This window comes from Scyliorhinus canicula, chromosome 1 (assembly GCF_902713615.1).
Source record: "Scyliorhinus canicula chromosome 1, sScyCan1.1, whole genome shotgun sequence".
Classification (NCBI taxonomy): Eukaryota; Metazoa; Chordata; class Chondrichthyes; order Carcharhiniformes; family Scyliorhinidae; genus Scyliorhinus; species Scyliorhinus canicula.
The window spans coordinates 292999950-293018499 of NC_052146.1; the positions used below are offsets into that span (position 1 = coordinate 292999950).

Below are 18550 nucleotides of genomic sequence, written 5' to 3' on the forward strand. Positions count from 1 at the left end.
ATATCCCCAGGGAAGCATTCAGCGAGTCCAGTGGTGTCTACGCTGAAGATCTGGAGGCAGTTTAGGCAGCATTTTGGGTTGGGAGCTGTTCGGGTGAAATGCTTATCAGGGGGAATCATGGGTTCAAGCCAAGGAGGATGGACGCAAGGTTCCGGGGACAGGAAGAGAGGGTGAATAAGAAAATGAATGATCTGTTTCTGGGAGGGCGATTTGCGAGTTTGGAGGAGCTGGGTGAGAAATTTGGGCTGGCGCGCAGCCAAAGTTTCAGGTACATGTCGGTGCACGACTTTGCAAGGAAGGTCTTCCCGAACTTCACAATAGCACCTGCCCCCTCAATGCTGGAGGCGGTGCAGTCAGCAGGGGAGTTGGAGAAGGGTCGTCTCAGCATTTACGGAAGGATATTGGAAGAGGATGGGGTTACGGCAAAGTGGGAGGGAGAGTTGGGGGGTAGCGCTGGGGGAGGTACTTGTGCGAGGTGCTGTGGAGGGCAAATGCCTCTACTTTGTGTGCGAGGCTGGGGCTAATACAGCTCAAGGTAGTGTACAGGATGCACCGTACAAAGTCGAGGATGAGCTGCTTGTTTGAGGGGATATCTGTCTTTCGAGTCCAGCTTCCAGATATTGGGTACAGGCTTGCTTATAATTTAAAAAAAATAAAAAATTTAGAGTACCCAATTCTTTTTTTTTTCCAATTAAGGGGCAATTTAGTGTGGCCAATTCACCCACCAGGCACATCTTTAGGTTGTGGGGGTGAGACCCACACAGACACGGGGAGAATGAAAACTCCGCACGGGACAGTGACCCTGGACCGCGATTGACCCCGGGTCCTCGGTGCTGTGAGGCAACAGTGCTAACCACTGTGCCGCCCTAAGTAGGATCCATATTCATAACATGTATTTGAAGGCCTTGGTTATATTCCACTCCAAATTACTATGCAAGTTCTACAAAAGGAAACAAATGTGAACCTGTGACTAAAAGTGTTTTATGAATCTGTACCTACAATGCTACTAAAAGTTTGACTTCAATACCTGACATTTAGATTACATTCCGAATTCTTAAGATGAATAGGTTAATTACAAAAATTTTGAGGAGGTAGGAGAAATCAAATTCCTGATATTACATCATTTTGTTTTTGCAGGCTGAATTTTCACAATAGATTTTATTACAGTGAATATGGTTTATTAAAGAGAATATGGTGTGCATGTCCCTGTATTTCCTGTGATGCAGATTGCATTCCGGGAAATCCTCACAAATCTAGTCAAACGCACTCCAAATGGTTGAGTTGGAAGTATGTAAAGTTGAAACTTGAAGCTGAAGGCTTACAAATGGAATTTTTGTGACTGAACATATGAAAAGACACACAGCTAAATCTATTATTATAATGTGCCAGGGAAAATGCTTGAATTCTTGCTTTCCATAACCTTATTGTGATTATCAGAAATTTAATATACTATAGGGGTGGGTGTAGGTGAATTGCAGCTTTAGAAAACTATTTCAATTATTCCATATGTTGCCCTTAACACTGACAGTAAGTGCATCCCTAATGCAACACTGAATGTGTTTGTATGTGTATGTTTGAGATTATCAGATGAGAGTTGGGTCAAGAATGGAATAAGAGCTGGCACTTGTTCCAGCGCCTTTGTATGCTGTTTTTATTGCTGCCTTAAAGTAAAAGTATAATTATAGAAATTAGATCTTAGTGCATAATTATTTCATGCCAAACTATAATTGTAATTGAAGTTCTCACATTTCCACACTTTTATAGCTGGAAGTTAAGTATAGGGGTGTGTGAAATGTTCACACTGTGTCCACTTGAATAATGAAGAACATCTAAGGGTGCAATTATAGGTTTTGTCCTTACAAATTAAAGTTTTATTTGCAACGAGCATTTTGCTCTATTCAAGACTGGGGTGTAGCACTGATGATGATAGCCGAGAGATTAATTGGCTGAGGTGTAGCTAAGTAATGTAGCAAGCCAAGGCCCAAAACCAAACTATAAATAAATGCCTATAAACATGTGCCTCGGCCATATTGGGGAATGTAAAATATGTATGCTGGCTAAAGGGGGCGGCCACAATTATTGTTATGAAGATGCTTACCTGTAAATATTCATGTTAAAAAATTTTGTGTTTTCCTTTTTTTTTCTCTCTCTCTAATAACTTGTAATTTGTCATATATAAAATATGAAAACTCAATAAAAAAACATTTATAAAAAAAAAGCTAAGTAATGTAGTCACCAAGCTACATGAGCTCTCTTTCCATCACTTGGAACTTCATCGATAATGTCAGTTTTTTCCTCCAAAAATACGTTAATTGATGATATTGCTTGCTGGTATCAATGCAATAAAATATCTAATGATGCTGCTTGTTTGCTGGAAGTGCAGGTTCTAATGAGAACTGCTGAACTATGATGAATCGCTGATTTGCATCTGGAACTTTATCTCTATAGTTCTACATATTGCTGCAAAGAAACTGGGTATTTTCCAGTTGTTTGAGAGCATTATTTATCATAGCTATACTGTAGCCTTGCAATGTGCATTTAGACTTTAAAACCTATGTTTGTAAGGAGGATGATGAATTATGCACATTTCCTTAATCAGGGGCTGTAGGGATGAGAAACGTATCAGCCATTATTGAATGGCTCATTGCTGTCCACTGGGTTTCCCAGTGTGTACACCCCTACTGCTGGGTAACTCGCAGCGAGTGTTCGCTGGTGGCAGGGCAGGACGATTCCGCAGGAACAGCTGGAAACTTCCAGCCACTGTTTCTACTGAAACCTCTGAACTTTTCTTTAAACATCTATTTTATTCCAAACGTTATCAAATTCTTGCACACAAAAGCTTAACTATATCATACAGACAGTTTGTCATTTTTATTTTAATAAAGTAACAGCAACAACCCTAAATCCCCTATCATCCTTCAGCCCCACTAACCTCTGAACTTTGATGCCAGTACCTGCCAGAATAATTAATCACTGCGTACCTAGCTCATTGTGGAAGTCTTCTCTTATGGAAAAGTTAATTAGCTAGCATCGTTTTCAGTTATCAAGCTGCCGATCTCTGAAAGCATACATCATTGGACTTTGATTCTGGGCTCACCTGATTGTGGAGTTATGAATTGAAATTGGATCACACCCAAACTGAGGGGTTGAGAAATATGCCAACCCTTATAAAGGAGGTAATCAAAATCAAATCACCTTTTCTGCTTACCGTTTGGTCGTGAGAGAAGAAATTGGGGCTGTTTAAATTAAACCCCCTCCCATCCAGAACACTTGATTCACACCTAGGGTCTTCCAAGAGGCAGCATTTCCACATACACATGCCTTTCATCAATGCTGCATTGGTGAGATCTAATTTCTTGTGCATGGTTCTGGCAAGCAGTTGACACAAGGGACAAGTGTGTCTTGTGGCGTTCCAACATGTGATGAATTCCAGCCAGATTTCTGCTCCAGCTGTGCTTTCGAACCAACATGTTGATTGCTTGAGGTTTGTTGGGGGATATAGTGAATGTGTTACAGCTGTTTGAGATTTACTTTGTCAATGCAACACTTTTTTAAACCACTTTTATGTCACTGTGTATGAATACAATGAGCGATTGTATAACTGAAACACATAAGAATTGTCTGTCCAGCATTTTGTAGCTTCTGAGCCATTAGGTGTCAAAGCTCTGTACAGGACTCTCAAAGTACTTTTTTGAGAGCAGAACTGATATTTGTTTGATTGCTGCTATGAAAATATAATATCAGCATGTCTCAAACCCATGCTCGCTCTTCCTGAGGTGTCATTCATGGAGGAAAATAACCTGGGCTATTAAATTCAATCTATTGGCCATTCTAGCATATTCTATGGGGCAAATACTAAAGTCTTTGTTGTGTACGGTGTTCTAAATGGTTACAGTGCCCTCTTATTTACATTTCTCAGAACTGAAATAAATCTGATAGAAAAATGGGGGAAGGCATTGTTCAAATTGTGAGGTCGATTCTGATTAAATCAGATTGAAGGGACGATCCTTTAAAACTGAGCTGAGGAGGAATTTCTTACGCCAGAGGGTGGTGAATCTGTGGAACACTTTGCCGAAGAAGGCTGTGGGGACCAAATCACTGAGTGTTTTTAAGACAGAGATAGATAGGTTCTTGATTAATAAGTGGGTCAGGGGTTATGGGAGAAGGTAGGAGAATGGGATGAGAATCATATCAGCCATGACTGAATGGTACAGCAGACTCGATGGGCCGAAATATCGTCTTATTTAGAACAGAATATTTTAGACAATAAAAGCAAATTATTGCGGATGTTGAATCTGAAAGTAAAGAGAAAATGCTGGAAAATCTCAGCAGGTCTGGCAGCATCTGTAGAGAGAGAAAAGAGCTAACATTTCGAGTCCAGATGACGCTTAGTCAAAGCTAATTTTTTAGACAATGTTGACTACTGTTATGGCTATTAGAAGGGAAGTTTCAAGTTAGTTATATCTCTTCAGTTTATATATTTCCCATATCGTGACCAGATGGACATAGAATCATAGACTTTACAGTGCAGAAGGAGGCCATGTGGCCCATTGAGTCTGCACTGGCCCTTGGAAAGAGCACCCTACCTCTGGCCAAGTCTCCATCCTATCCCTGTAACCCAGTAACCCCACCTAACGATTTGGACACTAGGGGCAATTTATCATGGCCAATCCACCTAACCTGCACATCTTTGGACTGTGGGAGGAAACCGGAGCACCCGGAGTAAACCCACGCAGACACGGGGAGAGCATGCAAACTCCACACAGACAGTCACTCGAAGCCGGAATTGAACCCTGGTCCCTGGAGCAATGAGGCAGCAGTGCTAACTAACCATTGTGCCACCATGCCACCCCAGTGAAAGTAAAGAACTGCACTTCACCCAAGAAAACAGATTTAAATTTCTCTCCCATTTCAGTAACAATTACTTATTATCTGCCTGTAACAGGTAAGGGAAATATAATTTATTTCCCAGAAACAATTTAAAGAATGAGACTATTTCTTTTTTTAAAAATAAATTTAGAGTACCCAATTCATGTTTCCAATTAAGGGCCAATTTAGTGTGGCCAATCCACCTGGCCTGCACATCTTTAGGTTGTGGGGGCGAAACCCACCCAAGCACTGGGAGAATGTGCAAACTCCACACGGACAGTGACCCAGAGCCGGGATCGAACCTGGGACCTTGGCGCCATGAGACAGCAGTGCTACCCACTGTGCAACCGTGCTACCCTCCAGAATGAGACTATTCCTGAGGATTTAAAAATTTGCCAAATTCTTTCATTTTCACACTGTAGCCCTTGGCATTTCTTGCTTATGCTCGTAATTTAAAACCAATCAGATTTGGGATGTAGGGCTAACGGGCATAAACTGCTCATCCCTCATTGCTCTGAGAAAGTGGTGGTTATTTTATTTTTCTTTTGCAGCGACTTTGATGAAACGGAGTAGCTAGCTTGTATAACGACGATCCCATCTGATAATACTGGACAAGTGAGATCCCAGAGTGGAACCTGGCTTGATAGATCCTAACTTTGCTATTTGTTTTGAAACAAGTTACTGAACAAATTCACTGTGGTTAGCGCCAGGGTCCCAGGTTCAATTACCAGTTTGGGTCACTGTCTGTGAGGAGTCTGCACATCTCCCCATGTCAGCATGGGTTTCCTCTGGGTGCTCCAGTTTCCTCCCACAGTCTAAAGGTTAGGTGGATTGGCTATGTTAAATTGCCCTTGGTGTCCAAAAAAAAGGTTAGGTGGGGTTACCGGGTTACGGGGATGGGTGGAAGTGTGCTCTTTCCAAGGGCTGGTGCAGACTCGATGGGTAGAATGGCCCCTCTGCACTGTAGATTCCATAATTCACAAGAAATTACTGATTAACATACAGAACAAAGCATTTATTAACCAATGGGGGAAAGTGATCTGTATTACATCAAAACAAGGTTGGAAAGATCTCGTATAAACGCAAGAAAATAATTCAAACTCGTACCATCCTTTTATCCCAGCAAAATCCCAGTGAAAATTTACTACCATCTTAACACTTCAGGCTTCTTTCTTTGGCTGGCCCAGTGGCAAATGAATTCCTTTATTTTAGAAGATATTTTATTGAGGCATTTATAACTTTTTCTTCCAATGAATTCCTGCGCATTCCCGGAGAGCTTAGAACTCCTGTCTTCACTCTGAACTTCTTTTCTGTCTTTGTGTTACCTGGCCCCTATTGCTAGGCAACAGTAGTTTTTGTTCAACTCTCTGCGCCCCCCCCCCCCCCCCCCCCAAACAAAATCACAAAACTACTAGCCCCTTTGCCCTGCATCTCTTCATTTTAGGGATGTAAAACCTCATTAAGAATGCAAGTGCACAAACAAATCCAGAAAAAAATGACCATTTTGTTTGGAGGCCCACCAAACTTCCTAACACCAAGTTCACAAACTAAATGAAACTGAAACCATGTTCTATCTTTCTTAACACACACAAAAAGAAGGTGAAGTTGGTTATACATTGTTCCTAACACTGATCCTTTTTAGCAGCCAGCTAATAGTCCAGGCAATCTGTCGTCAAGTAGTAGGTGTCGAACTGAGTCCGATGTGTTGCAAGGTCTGGGACATAGCAAGCTTCCTTCCTGAAAGGATATTAAAACTCTAGTTTCCTTTTTTGTTTCTTTTATAATTCTAAAACCATAAGCGAAGTGTTGAGGAAAATTCATGTTTACCATAATATGGTACGTTATTGTGTTGTATTTCTCTTTCAGGTAGAAACGGATTGTCCTGGCTGGCTTGTGGTGCTCATTTGGAGTTGCTTAACTCAGTCACAGGTGAACGACTGTCAGCCTATCGATTCCGCGGAATTGGAGAACAGCCCCCAACCATTCTGGCTATAAAAGAATTTTGCTGGCTGAAAAGAACTGGGTTATTGATAGGATTAAAAGAATCGGAAGGTAGCATCCTCTGTCTTTATGACCTCGCAATATCCAGAGTGGTTAAAGCAGTATTTCTCCCTGGAAAGGTACATTTTTATAATCCTTTGACCATTGCCCCTCTCCCTTTACAGCTAAATACATTGATTAGGCAGAGGGCCTTTAACCTCTTTTCATAATGATTGTGCCATTTGTACTAAAGAAAAAGTGCGATTTGAAATTTGTCATATCAGTTGTTGCGTTCTCAGTTCTGTGGACACTAAGCAATAATTATTTCCATCCCTTCACAGATTGTAAGGAAAGATGAACGCTCCTTTGTTTTCTCTTTAACATTAACCAACTGTTCTTCACCTGGGACAGGACAGTTGCATGTTTTGTTCTTTTCAGAATGGTCTGAATTTCTTCTTTTGCAATCCTTTCCATGCTCCTGACTTTGTTTGACAAGTGGAAAATTTTGAACAGTGCATGTGCACTGCGCTTTGCATTGCAGTCAGGGGCTTAGTATTCTGCAGCAAGTTATTAGTCGCCTTGCTGCTCAGCAGATTTCTACCATCTACAAGGTACAAGTCAAGAATGTGATGGAATGCTCTCCACTTGACTAGATGTATACAACTCAACAACACTCGAGATTGACTCTATCCAGGATAAAGCGACCCGCTTGATTGACACAACATCCACCGCCGTAAACATTTAACTCCTCCATTACATGTCAAAGCCGCTTCGTCAAACCATCCAAAACCATGATCTCTACTGCCTTGATGGACATGTGTAGTGGGTTCATGGGAGCATCACTACCTCCAGTTTCCTCTCCATGTCACACACAAATATATTGTTTTTCCTTCGCATCATTGGCTCAGAATCCTGGCACTCCCCACCTACCTAGGATGTGCGATTATTCCACATGTGATACTTCATGATTTGTGAAGTGTCCCATGTTGCCAACCAGGAAATGTGTCATTCAACTTAATTTCTGGTCAGTCATGAGATTCGTCTTTAATCATCACTAATAAGATGCCATTTCAATTAATTCTTACACGATTTCTTGCTTTTTGAGCCGATCAACTAAGGAATATATGTATTTCTGGTGGATATGTTTCAAATAAGATTTTATCTTCTTTAAAAGCTCCATCTTGACATTGGTCAGGGTAGCGGGCCTAAGAGTTTCTTCCAGCAGATACTTAATCTTTTAATATTTCAGTTTAATATTTTGCACTCTGACTTCCTCAGTTCTATTCTATGTATTATTGGGATTCAATTCTGACTGTTTAAACATAAGCATTGATTCTAACCATATAACTGGGGCAACACGGCGCCGAGGACCCGGGTTCAATGCCAGCCCCGGGTCGCTGCCTTTGTGGAGTTTTCACATTCTCCCCATGTCTGAAAGGGTCTTGCCCCCACAATCCAAAGATGTGCACATGGTCCCACCTAGCGGGACCTCGGCGTTCTGGCTGCGGGGGCCGTCCTGGTGGAGGGGGGGCCTCCACGGTGGCCAGGCCCGCGATCGGTGGCTACCGATTGGCAGGCGCGCTCATTCCAGGGAGGGCCTATGTACCTCTGTGCCGGGCCCCTGTAGGGCTCCACCATGTTGCGTGGGAGCTGGCGCGAAGACAGCCGTCTTGCGCATGCGCAGACCCGCAGCCAGTTGCCATGCGCAGGCATAACTGCAGGGCCCCGCCGGCAGCCAGAGCTGCAGGACACACGCCGGGGCCCTGCTAGCCCCCTTGAAGACAAAGAATCACCCCGGACTTGCTAGGAAAAAGTCCGGAGTGATTCCCGCGCGTTTTCCGATGGGCGTGGGGACTTGGTCCCCAGAGGGAGAATCCCGCCCATGGCCTCCTTCTGCACTAAGGATTCTGTGAACTTAATCCTGATTGGAAGTGGTAGGTTTCTATACGAGGTGCAGGAAAGGCACATTGTCAAAACCCAGCATCATACTAATTTAAAGTAAAATTGCACTCTGGATCATCTAGATCCTATACAACATAAGCTGGATTCTGCAGCTTGTAAAATAGATGTTTTATGTATTTTCTGTTGAACTTTACCTAGAATCATGGAATTTACAGTGCAGAAGGAGGCCATTCGACCCATCGAGTCTACACCGGCCCTTGAAAGAGCTTCCTACTTAAGCCCACGCCTCCACCTTTTCCCCGTAACCTAGTAACCCCACCTAACCGTTGGACATTATGGGGGAATTTAGCATGGCCAGTCGACTTAACTTGCACATCTTTGGACTGTGGAGGAAACCAGAGCACCCGGAGGAAACCCACACCGACACGGGGAGAAAGTGCAAACTCCACACAGTCACCCGAGGCCGGAATTGAACCCGCGTCGTTGGAGCTGTGAGGCTAACTGTTTAAGGCATGTTCTCGAGTCCCAGGTTCCTGGATTCAAAAATTGGGTGAGATTCTCCATTTGGAAGACCATGCTCTCCCGCCAGAGGTAAATTGGAACTGATTTGCATTCCCAGATCAGGGAGCAATTCCGTGTGCCTTGCCATGCAAATTTATATATAGCGAGCGATACTAGGGATTCTTAAGGGAATCCCGTTATCGGGCCGTCATTTTGAGCTGGCAGCCTGATAGCAAGGTCCCACGGTTCCCTCCCCCCGCAACGCAAAGCAGCCCGCATTCCAGATTCAGCCCCCTCCCACCCACTCCCCACCCCCAAACTAGGGGGAATGACAGAAAATGGGCTATTCAGGCCTCGTCCAATTCCATCCCCACCCCAGTGGCTGACTGAGAAAAAGCTCTTACTTCATCTTAGCCCGTCGCTTCTCCTCTTCATGAAGAACTTTCTTCAGTTGCAGGAGGAGCTGGTGTTTTTCCTCTTGCAAGCTCTGTCGTTTCAATCCTGGAAATCTGTTCCTTTTGTTTCTTATATCTGGTTCTTTCTATGTAAGACAGGTGAATATCATTGATTTTAATGTTGCAAAACTTTCTAAGTAGCCCTAGATCTGGAAAGAGGGACATGCCCCACTTGCTTACTACACCTGTCCTCTTCTCTTTCCCCCAGCCCACCCCAAAAATTGCTTCAAGGGCCAAATGTGAAGTAGCTGAAAATAAGCGTGATGTTGAGACACAATATTAAAAATTGCATTAATTAATGCTATCCGCTTAAGTTGCTTTTGGTTTTTAATTCAACATTTTGTTACATTTTGGATCCATTTGTAGTATTTTAAAAGAAAATTATTCAGGATTTGTCCTTTTTCTTTAAACCTAGGTGACTGCCATTGAACCAATAGTAAACCATGGAGGTGCCACTGCCAGCACACAGCGCTTACACCAGAGTCTCCGCTGGTTTTTCGGCATTATAGCTGTTGTAACTGATACCGGACATGTCCTGCTCATCGATCTGTGTTTGGATGACTTCTCATGCAGTCAAAGTGAACAGGAGCCAGCAGGTAAATTGATCTGCACAACAGTCCCTGAGAATAGAAGTGCTGATGCTCGTTTTACTTTGTGCTCTGAATTATAACATGAAATTTGCATTTATTACTTGTTGTCACTGCAGCCCTGATACATGGATTACACTTTCCTTTCATCTACTTTATTTACCTTGTTATTGTCACTATGGTATGCAAACATTCACCGAGCTACAATCTCTTATTATACAATTATTAGTTATTTTCTTTAAGCACACAGATGTCACTGCTCACCACCGAGACACCCAAAAAGATCAACTCTTCATGGTTGCTTATTTAACACTGCCCCTATACCTACAGGTAGTAATGAAATTGATCTGTGGGGTGAAAATATTCTTCATCTAAAACACTCCAAAGATTTTCTCCACCCCATCCCAGGTTAAATACTCTTCCCTTTGATCTTACTTTGCTTCCCCAGTAAGCCCAACTTCACTTTGGTTAGGCTAGATTTGAACCATTGCAATTATTTGTGCTGCTACATTGTGATTTAGTATGCAGTTTAATTCTTGTATACTCCGTGATCGACTGAGAATCCTCTTCAATGGTTTCCCTTCCTGCTTGTGCCCCATTGTCTCAGGGCTCCCCAAGGAAAAAATCATGGCCATTTAGTGAGGTCTCACTTGTAGCAGCAAAATCTTTCTCAATCCTTTCTCTGCCTCTGTGTTGTCAGACTACTTGTCTGACATCAGTCTTGGATGACTGAGATCAAATGTTAACCCCACCTTGATGTATTATAACAAGAGCCACTGTTCCCGCAACCAGTGAGCCTTCTATGTTTTCCATCCTCGGTTGTCGGCTTCTTTATATCAATTCTTGGAGCATTTTTACATGTAACATGCAGCAGACAGTAGCAATCATCACCTCAGCTTTGCTTCATTCTCTCCCATCCTAATGATGAGGCCTAATGGGAAAAACTGCTGGATTAGATATTTCGGGTTGAATGCTGGAAGCTGAGGTTCCCCATCTCTCCTCTTGTTTCTCGCTCCTTTTTAAATGCTTTTGTCTCTCACGTTCCAGCCGCTACTGCTGCTGTTGGAAAGGTAGTTGGAAAATTGGGAGGATTAGGGACAGTATGTTACTGGGGTGGGATCTCGTGCTCTTTTTTAAAAAAATTATCCCCTCCTGGCGGGTACCCGTAAACACTCGTCTCATAGACCCAAGTGTTATGTGTGCCTTACAAACATAAACCGATTTGCGTCAACAGGCCCCTCCGCTCCATTGTCCTGAAGTCTCCCATGAACATTGTAAAACAGAACTCTTCTGTTCTCATGTGGATCTTCATTGCTTTTGTGGCTGTTTGACTCTGACTTGGGAACTTATTTGCCTATATTCATATTCAAATAGAAAAATTGTGGTAATACAGTGGTTTTAGTTTGACAAGCAAAAGTTATTTGACACCATTGCTATAGGAATCTCTTTCTTTAAGATGTTGAATGTAGGTTCAGTTGATCAGCCAGACCTGTCCATTAGCTTCAGCTCTGTTAAAACATTGGGTTGGGAGCGCTTTCACTTGCTATATTCCGAATTGATCTCTTTTCAGATCTCGAAGTGGTCAATAGATCCCCTGGGGAAATTCCTCAAATGAGGGAAACTGTGATGAGGGAAGGACGACACCTCTGCTTCCAGTTGCAGAGCCCATCAGCGGTAGCAGCCACTGCAATGAGCTATGTCCCCAGAACAAACCAGTTGGTAGTTGGCTTTGCTAATGGTTATGTTCAACTCTGGAACTTGAAGACTTTGAAAAAAGAGTAAGTATTACGAAGTTTTGATTTCGTGTACTCACTCATCATGATTATCTAACGTATCTGCAGTGTTGTTTGAAGTTTTTAGATCTCTTCATAGATCCCTCCTATTCCGTAAAATTTAACCAGATTCAGTTTCACTAACTGGTATAACTAAGACAGGGCATTCTGAAGAATCAGGCACGCACAGTAGCAACAACAGATGCCACATTCTAATGGGCTACCGAAAATAGTTGATTTGATGGGACTGTTTTCCTTGGTGCAGATACTACTCCCAGCTGGAAGGAGGGAAAGTGCCTGTCTATGCATTCACCTTTCAGGAGCCTGAGAACGACCCTCGGAACTGCTGTTATCTTTGGGCTGTACAGTCTGCTCAGGATGGGTGAGTGGCCATAAATATGTATGAAAAATAACAAACCTGTTGCAGTAAGGCTATTGACAGTAATTCATGTTTATGTAATATTTTTGCTTCTTGAGTAATTTAATATTAATGCTGAGCATGGAAGACTTTAGATTTTGGGCTTCATGTCTACATACAGCATTAATCATTCCAAAGTTGGGGAGGGCACAGATGCAGCATAAATCTGTAACAGTGCATCTTGGTCTCAGTCACAGGAAAGCAACCTCTGATGTTTCATTGAGACCTTACTACAGTTCTACATTTAGATGAGGAAAGATGGGACGAGGCCCAAGTGAAGCATAAGCACCAAATGGACTAGTTGGGCTGAATGGCCTGCTTTGTGCAATACATCCTGTGTCAATAGTCATTGTGTGGGGCCACTGAGCTCTGCGGAAATGTTTTTGCTGTGGGGTCATGCCTATTAGGAATGAGATCAGGAGATCCAAAATTTATCTTGAACAATAATACAGCAGTAGTCAATGCTCAGTCGACATATTATTGGAATTCTAATCTCCGCAGTTAAAGGGTAACCTCCTGTACCGCCAATTCTTCCAATATTTTATGTTCCAGAAGAAAATTAATCTTTCGGTTTTCTTTATCCATTTTATGTTCTCATCATTTTAAAGTGCAGTCTACATCTATAGTTTAAAGCAATGTCTGCAGGGTGCTGGGATAGTTTGTGTGGTCAGCAAACACTGGAAGGAATGGTCATGTGGTCCACTGTTAGTTTACTTCTCGTTTATTTTGTTTCTAGTGAAGGAGACGTGGTAAGCCTGCACTTACTCCAGTTGGCATTTGGTGATCGGAAATGTTTAACTTCAGGACAAATCCTCTATGAGGTACACATTTTTTTTCTTCCTCTGAACCATATATTTTGATGATTACTTTTGTGTATGCAATGTTAAATGTTGAACAAATGACAGTTTTATGAGTCTAAATAGGGGTAAGATTAATGATAGAAGATGTGAATGCTGAAGTTTTAAAAAGTAATTTCTAGAACTAAAGCAATCTAATCCAGTTAGTGAAATTTACCTAGTGGGTGACTTGCCCATCTCCCTGAATAGTGAGGATGTGGGCTGGGCACCCACCATATTTTAAGTACACTACACACCCAGCAGGGCGTATAAAATCCAGCCCATGGTTAATATGAAGTTGTTGATAGTGATCATTTCAGGAGAGGTCTTGACATTTTGTCTTGTGCCTTTGCTTTCTTCAAGTCCATGGTTCTCAATCAAGGTTTAGATATAAACACAAACATTATCTAGATATCTGTATGTATTAATATAGAATGAAATAACTGAAATATGTTACATCAACAAACATCAAAAATCTGAATTTGTGGACCTCTGGGCCCTGGTGACATGGTTGGAAATCTATGCTCCAAGAATGAATGCATACCTTAGAGGTTGATGGCATATTTAAGCTGCAGAAAACCTGGGTTCTAACTTGTATTCAGATTCTAAATAGGCTTTCTGTTATTTTGAAGGGCTTGGAATATTGTGAAGAGCGTTATACTCAAGATCTTACCTATGAAGCATTTTCTTCAAGGACAAGCAATACCAATGCTCGGCTGCTGGGCTGCCAGACTATAGAGAAATTTCGGAATCATGGTGATAGAGAAGAAAGTGTGACTGAGGGTGAGTTTAAAGTGTTACTTATGTAGAGCAGATAAATCCAAGTTGATCATTTTTGAAGACCAAAAGGCAGTGTCCAGAGCTGTCCATAAATGCCACTTGGGAAAGATTGGGAGCTTCAGGTGCTCAACATTCATTTAATTGAGAAATTATGTGGCAATTTCTGATTTTAAATGAAAGAACTATATATATATTTTATGGATTGCAATTTACATATATATGTCCTGATTTTAACTCTTAATAGGCTCTAGGGATGGTGAGGTGAATTGGGAACCCAGGCCATGCTGTAGAAATCTGTAGGCTATTAAACTTGTGGGTCTCAATAATATGCCGCAAAAATATCTGGTTCCGCATAGCCACCTGCTGACATTCTGGTAAGTGCTGGCAAGAGGGTTCCAGGGAGGTGTCTCGGAAAGAGAGTGCAGGAGTGGGCTAAAAATTTCCATGCAGAACCCAGAGTCTCATAACTGCTCTGTTTTTAAATTGAACCAGCTCGAGCTTCTTCATCTTCCCAGCAAGCCCTGACTGTTCAGCTCGCTGGGAAAACCACAGCACCTTCCTTGCTCAAGCTTAAGTTATAATAGCAGTCCGGGTTCAATTATAGCATCAGACCCTGACATGATGCTCTTTAAGGAAGGGCCTTACCAGTTCTAACTGTGTCTCTTGGGGCGTGATTCAACTAATTGGGAACAAAGTCCCATAGCGAGCACATTTAGCCGCGTATTTCCTGGCGCTCGTAGCCAAGGTACCAGGCTGGCACTGCCAGGGTGCCAAGATGGCGCCAGGGCACCAGCCTGCCAAAGGGCATACAGCTGGGGGCCTCCGATCCCATGGGGCCCCCACGAGTGCCATTCTGTCTGGTCCCCGTTTGTTGAGAGAAGTACCAAACAGTGCTTGCTCGTGGTCTCCGAGGCGAAAGGGATGAATCCCAAAGCCTCTTGATACCCCAGGAATCTGCATTAGAGTGAGACTAACCGTCTTGCTCTAATATGCAGATTTGACAAAAGTTATCCCGCCCACAATGGGCAGAATTTACATCGCATCATGTCGCGCAATCAAGTTGGATCTCGTGAGACGCTGTGAGCCGGGTGGATCCCAGGAGCAGGCTTCCCGGCTTTTATCGGTCACGCTGTGCCGGTGAGCTGCTTTTCAGGCGCAGCATGCCCATTAGATCACGCCCAAAGTCTTTTTTTCCAGGAGCTTATGGGAACTGGGTAATCTACGGGAAGTGATTTGGATGATAATTACTCACCCTCGCTTGTTTTGTGCTGGTCAGATGAGGTTAAAATTGCTCCCATTGCACAATAGTTCAGTAAATGAAGCCATATCATTCAACGGTTCCTAAATGTTCTATGTTCTATAGTGTAGGTCCGATAGGCTTCAGATGGTTTCACGGGTCGGCGCAACATCGAGGGCCGAAGGGCCCATACTGTGCTGTAATGTTCTATATGTTATTTTACTTTGGCCGTTTGTCGCTGTGTGGTGCAATCTTGAACTGGGTTTGCAATTTTCTCAGGTGGATGCAAAGTTCCAGACATATCCTTGCATTGTACAGAACGGAAATTATTGTATATATCATATTGATTGTTAATAATGTAATGTTTTTGCTGATTTGTTTGCAATAAGCTAAGTGAGATCCTTTTGTTTACAGCCAGCTCGCCAGACACCAGTGTGTCTATTTTCAGTTGGCAGGTGAATACATACGGACAACGTAGGCCATCCACCTACCTGGGTATTTTTGATATCAATCGTTGGTATCATGCGCAGATGCCTGATTCACTACGGTAAGAAATCTGAATTTCCTTATTTTCCTAGTAATATTCCTCCGTTTGAGCAGAGAGAAATTGGAAGCATTAAATCTTTCTGTAGAAGTCATTCTGCCTCCTATTGGACGTCCCAAACTTTCAAGCCAATGCGCCATCTAATTGACTTGATTGTGTCACTTTATTTCACCAAGAACATAAACATTGTCTTGGATTGAGTGAGCAGGGATAGTCTCTAGGCTAGCGTGGAGAATTTCCTGTTAATGTGGAAGCTTGTCACCTACGTGGGTGTGATAATTGGGATACATTTCCGTGTCTTAGATGTCTAATTGTCAAAATGCAATATAAGAAACTTGAGATATGTACACTGGTTATTCAAACATTTGAAACAATAAACAGAAAGTCTGTTACAGTAAACGATCCAGCTTCCAGGTGATTAGTTTTTGCACGGGCCAATGTGGAACAATTGGAGTGTTGCATCCACATTTTATGTGCAAGTTACTTTCAAAGTGCAGAAACAAATTTTCAAATAGTTGAAAATACTGCAGATCCTGGAAATCTGAAATTAAAACAAATAGTGTTGGAAATACTCAGTAGGTCAGGCAGCATCTATGGAGAGAAGCAGAGTTAGTGTTTCGGGTCAAAGACCTTTCATCAGAACAGGTACTGGCCTTTTTCATTATTTGTTCATGCTGGGCCAGTGTTTATTACCCTGGAGAAGGTAGTGGTGAGCCGCCGCCGTGAACCACTGTGCAGTCCACAGTGCTGTTGGGAAGCGAGTTCCCAGGATCTTGAGCCAGCGACAGTGAAGCAACAGCAACATAGTTCCAAGTTAGGATGGCGTGCAACCTGAAGGGAAAGTCACAGGCGGTGATGTTTCCATGCATTTGCTACTTTCTCCTCGGTTGTAGAGGTCTTGGGTTTGGAAGGTCTCAAACCAAATTGTAATTGTGACTAGACATGATTATTTTAATTTTATGGTTTCTATTATACAGGGCGGGAGAGCAACTTCATAACTGCCCCTACTTTGCATTATGGTCCCTTGATGCTATTGTGTGCATGACATTTCCGTATTACCTGCTGGATGTTTTGGTACACGAAAGAAGTCTTAGTCGTGGGGTTCCTCCTTCTTATCCCCCGCCAGAGCAGTTCTTTAATCCTAGTACCTACAATTTTGGTGAGTACTCATGTGGTTTAGAACTTTTATAGTTCTATCATAGAATGTAGCATTTTTGTCATTTTCAAGGTTAATGCTTGTGTAATGGCCACTTAGGCAGGTTAATTTAGAATGATCTGTGCCCATGGAACATATCTCATTAAAGCAACCAATTGTTTACGGTGTAATCTTTAGTGCCGTTGTATTTTGTAAAGTGTTCATTGAACCTTGTACTTGTGATGCGCTGCTGCTTGTCTTGATTATGTCCAATTTGTAATTTGGTATGTTTCGCTCCACCATTGGCAACTGTTCCTTCAGTTCTAGAATTTCCTCTTAAACATCTTCACTTTACCTTTTTTTATTTAAGGTGGTCTTTAAAATGTACCTCTAACCGAGCATTTGATTGCCTGGCCTAATGTGGCTTGGTGTTAAAATATAATAATCTTTATTGTCACAAGTAGGCTTACATTAACACTGCAATGAAGTTACATTGTGCTTAAATCTAACTAACTTTTGTATTCTGAAAGTGTTTTTAAAATTTTTTTTACAGATGCAACATGTTTGGTAAATTCAGGACTTGTGCATATGACATGCTCTGGGTTTCAAAAAGAGGTAAGTTTTTACGCCATTTAATGCAGCAATATTCCACTGTCACTTAATTTAACTGAGGTAATTTTAAATTAACAAAAAATCTGATTGCCTGTTAACATTGTCTAATTGTAACACCTTAAATTTCAGATCAATGCTAACCCAAAGCTGCTTCAGCCAGATATTGTGCTTATTTACCGGGGAGAAAGAAACAAAAGTGTGTGCGGGGTGGGGGGGAATAAATATATTTTTAGTTGATTTGACTAGTCAAATCTGTTTAAGATTATAGAATCTGTAACCTTTGAATGTGCTGCTTCTGGTCTGATATTTTGATGACCTTCAGTTAACCTGTTAGTCATTCGGAGCAGTAACAAATTTGCACTGGTTCTGAGTGTAAACTATTTGAATTCCAGCTTTCTAGTTAATTCACTGACTACTCCACCATTGTAGCCATGGAGCTAGCCTTGCCTATTACTCAACTGGACCTTGGCTTTATTTCCTCCTCTACTGCTCCATGCCATCACTTATTTCAACAAATCTACAGTTCACTGTGGTATAATTTGCTAAGACTAGTATTTGACACCAGGTTTTCTATGTGGAAATTCAGTAGAATATGGCAGCCCCCAACTAGCCACTCAGTAGCCACCCTCATTCCAGAAAGCTGTAATTTCAAAACTGGTATCATGCAAGTTTTGAAAGGGATTGTGCATTTTCAGAAGTAATTTTAAATCTCTGCATTTATTTACTCATACCTGTGATCCATATTTTCTCGGCCTTTATCAAAACTGGAGACTTGAACCGACCATTTTTTGTTCTATGTTCAACTTGTTTTAATCAGTTCTTCGCCGTCTACAAGAAAATGCTTTATTGGCCTAATGTAATAATGTTTATCCTATGATCATACATTTAATATACTAAGAACATTGTTGGAGATTGTTTATCA

At 42.0% G+C, this 18550-nt stretch overlaps 1 protein-coding gene across 5 annotated transcripts in view; it reads left to right on the forward strand.

Annotated features, from left to right (window-relative positions):
- ahctf1 (AT hook containing transcription factor 1) overlaps positions 1-18550 on the forward strand; it is a 125480-nt gene that overhangs the window by 42391 nt on the left and 64539 nt on the right. For all 5 annotated transcript variants that reach the window (XM_038815387.1, XM_038815392.1, XM_038815383.1 and 2 more), the window contains exons 3-11: positions 6736-6989; positions 10123-10303; positions 11865-12072; positions 12332-12448; positions 13221-13305; positions 13953-14103; positions 15752-15884; positions 16859-17040; positions 17570-17631. In XM_038815387.1, the coding sequence (XP_038671315.1) occupies positions 6736-6989; positions 10123-10303; positions 11865-12072; positions 12332-12448; positions 13221-13305; positions 13953-14103; positions 15752-15884; positions 16859-17040; positions 17570-17631 (1373 nt within the window). The remainder of the gene's footprint in view (positions 1-6735; positions 6990-10122; positions 10304-11864; positions 12073-12331; positions 12449-13220; positions 13306-13952; positions 14104-15751; positions 15885-16858; positions 17041-17569; positions 17632-18550) is intronic.